Source organism: Engystomops pustulosus, chromosome 10 (genome assembly GCF_040894005.1).
Source record: "Engystomops pustulosus chromosome 10, aEngPut4.maternal, whole genome shotgun sequence".
Taxonomy (NCBI): domain Eukaryota; kingdom Metazoa; phylum Chordata; class Amphibia; order Anura; family Leptodactylidae; genus Engystomops; species Engystomops pustulosus.
The window spans coordinates 18,864,773-18,867,272 of NC_092420.1; the positions used below are offsets into that span (position 1 = coordinate 18,864,773).

Genomic DNA, 2,500 nt, shown 5'->3' on the forward strand with positions numbered 1-2,500 from the left:
CCACTAACCCCAAATCATTGGCCTTCTCCATTGAACGAATTATGGCAAAGTCTTCAGATCCCAAGCCTACAATTTTTGACCACAACCAAGGACTGGAGAGCGATGCTAAGAAGATTCTCAACCTTTGTTCTCCAATTCCATGCATGATCCCAGTGCAGTCTTTGGGGTATGATGTCCACTCCAAGACCCTGCTGAATTATTCGGAGCTATGGAAGAGCAGTTTGAGGGCTCCTGTGTGTAACTCTTCTGGGCTGTGCAAGGCGAACTGTGGCATGTGCTGCAAAAATGATCTCAACATGGGCCACTCGGTTGTGCCAAGCAGTAGGGTGATAAAACCTCAGGTGATCAACCAAACAGTAGGGATGCCACCAGGGACTAATGGACCTCTGTATTACTTCAACTACTTGGACTCTGCCTACAACCCTTCTGATATCCTCAATGGACAGCTCATCCCTTCTAGTATTTTAAATGCCCAGTCCCAGGCCACACTAAGTGCCCATCATAAACTCTACTTATTGGAAAATGCTAAAATTTCTAGCCTCTGCCCAGAAAAGTACCCTCTTCCTCAATACCCACACAAGGAACGTCTACCGGGTCAACTGGACCAGGTGATGAAAGAAAACACTGCACTGGCTGTGGACAGGAACCCAAAGAGCCAGAGCAAACTTAGTGCCAACCCTATAGATGGCAAACCCAAGATCTTCACCTGTGAAGTGTGTGGCAAGGTAAGGGGCAACCTCCTGCTCTGACCCGTATTATTAGCTCTCTTCATTTGGTAATTTTGTTGCTGTTTTATATGATTTTAAACAATGCGATTAATTATTTATAATTACAAATGCAAATGTAAAGATAAAAATATCAAAACAGAATTATAGTTAAACGGAGAACATAATTGCCGTTAATAGGAAATGACTAATTAAAGGTGATGTCATGATAGTAACTATGTAGAACTAGAAGTCTCAGCGTGCATCCTGCTAAAACTTGTAGCTCAGTACAAGCCAGAACAGACCCCTAAGTCATGGGATGAATAATTATTATATGTTTTTTTTTAGTTTGAGATTTATTTTAAAATCAAATCCCGGTCTTGATATTCATTTGTTTTCTTTGTCGTTGTGAATTTTCCTTCTCAGGTTTTCAATGCACATTACAATCTGACCAGACACATGCCAGTTCACACAGGGGCCAGACCTTTTGTCTGCAAAGTTTGTGGCAAGGGATTTAGGCAAGCAAGTACCCTGTGCAGGCACAAAATCATCCACACACAGGTAGCAACTATCTATCTATCTATCTATCTATCTATCTATCTATCTATCTATCTCATATCTATCTATCTATCATCTACCTACAGTATCTACCTATTTTATATTTATATATCTCAAATCTATCATCTATCTACAGTATCTATCGTAACTATTATTGAGCTTGTTCCTCTATCTATCTACAGTATCTATTTCGTGTCAATATATCTTCTATCTACAGTATAGATCATTTTTGATTTCTATATATCTAAAATCTATCATCTATCCACAGTATCTATCTATCATCTTTACAATATATCTATTTCATACCAATATATGTTAACTCTATCATCATCTATTTATCTATCTACAGTGACTATTTATCGAGCTAATTCCTCTATCTATCTGTCTATCTATCTATCTACAGTATCTATCTATTTAGTATTTATTTATCTGATATATCTATGTACAGTATATATCTATTTCACGTCTATATATCTCAAATGTATCATGTATGTATCTATCTATCTATCTATCTATCTATCTCATATCTATCTATTTATCTCATATCTATCTATCTATCTATCTATCTATCTATCTATCTATCTCATATATATCTATCTATCTATCTATCTATCTATCTATCTATCTATCTATCGATCGATCTATCTATCTATCTATCCAATTGACAATTGATTATTCTTAATTTTTTGTTAGGAAAAACCCCATAAGTGTAACCAATGTGGAAAAGCCTTCAACAGAAGTTCCACCTTAAACACCCACATCAGAATCCATGCAGGTTACAAGCCGTTTGTTTGCGAATTTTGTGGCAAAGGATTTCACCAAAAAGGTAATAACCCAGCTTTACTCTACTGCACGTGCAGCAATTTCCGTTCTTGTTTTCATTAGTAGATCATACATGTGTTCCCTAATTGTTTTATAATATTTAGTATTTCATTTAAAGGTTTTATGGTTATTTTTGTTGAATTATATAATATCATTTTATTTTATATATTCATGGTAAACAAAAATGGTGTCTCTTTCTTTAATAATTATTTTCCTCATTAGTTTTGTATATTATTCTGAATCAGAAATGAATAAGGTTTTCTCACTATTTACATTAGCAACATTATTAAATCGTCGACTTACTGCAGAGAAATGATCAGCTCTTTTCCAAATGTTAATATATTTTTTATAGTTGATCACTGCTTAATTTTTCTCCTTAAAAAAAATGCTACTTTTTTAATATTCGGATGAAAAAT

The 2,500-nt window shown here is 35.0% G+C and overlaps 1 protein-coding gene across 2 annotated transcripts in view; it reads left to right on the plus strand.

Moving 5' to 3' along the window:
* The window catches only part of FEZF2 (FEZ family zinc finger 2), a 4,677-nt gene that overhangs the window by 600 nt on the left and 1,577 nt on the right, over window positions 1–2,500 (plus strand). For both annotated transcript variants that reach the window (XM_072127885.1, XM_072127884.1), the window contains 3 exons: window positions 1–725; window positions 1,131–1,265; window positions 1,956–2,088. The exon at window positions 1–725 is cut by the window's left edge. In XM_072127885.1, the coding sequence (XP_071983986.1) occupies window positions 1–725; window positions 1,131–1,265; window positions 1,956–2,088 (993 nt within the window). The remainder of the gene's footprint in view (window positions 726–1,130; window positions 1,266–1,955; window positions 2,089–2,500) is intronic.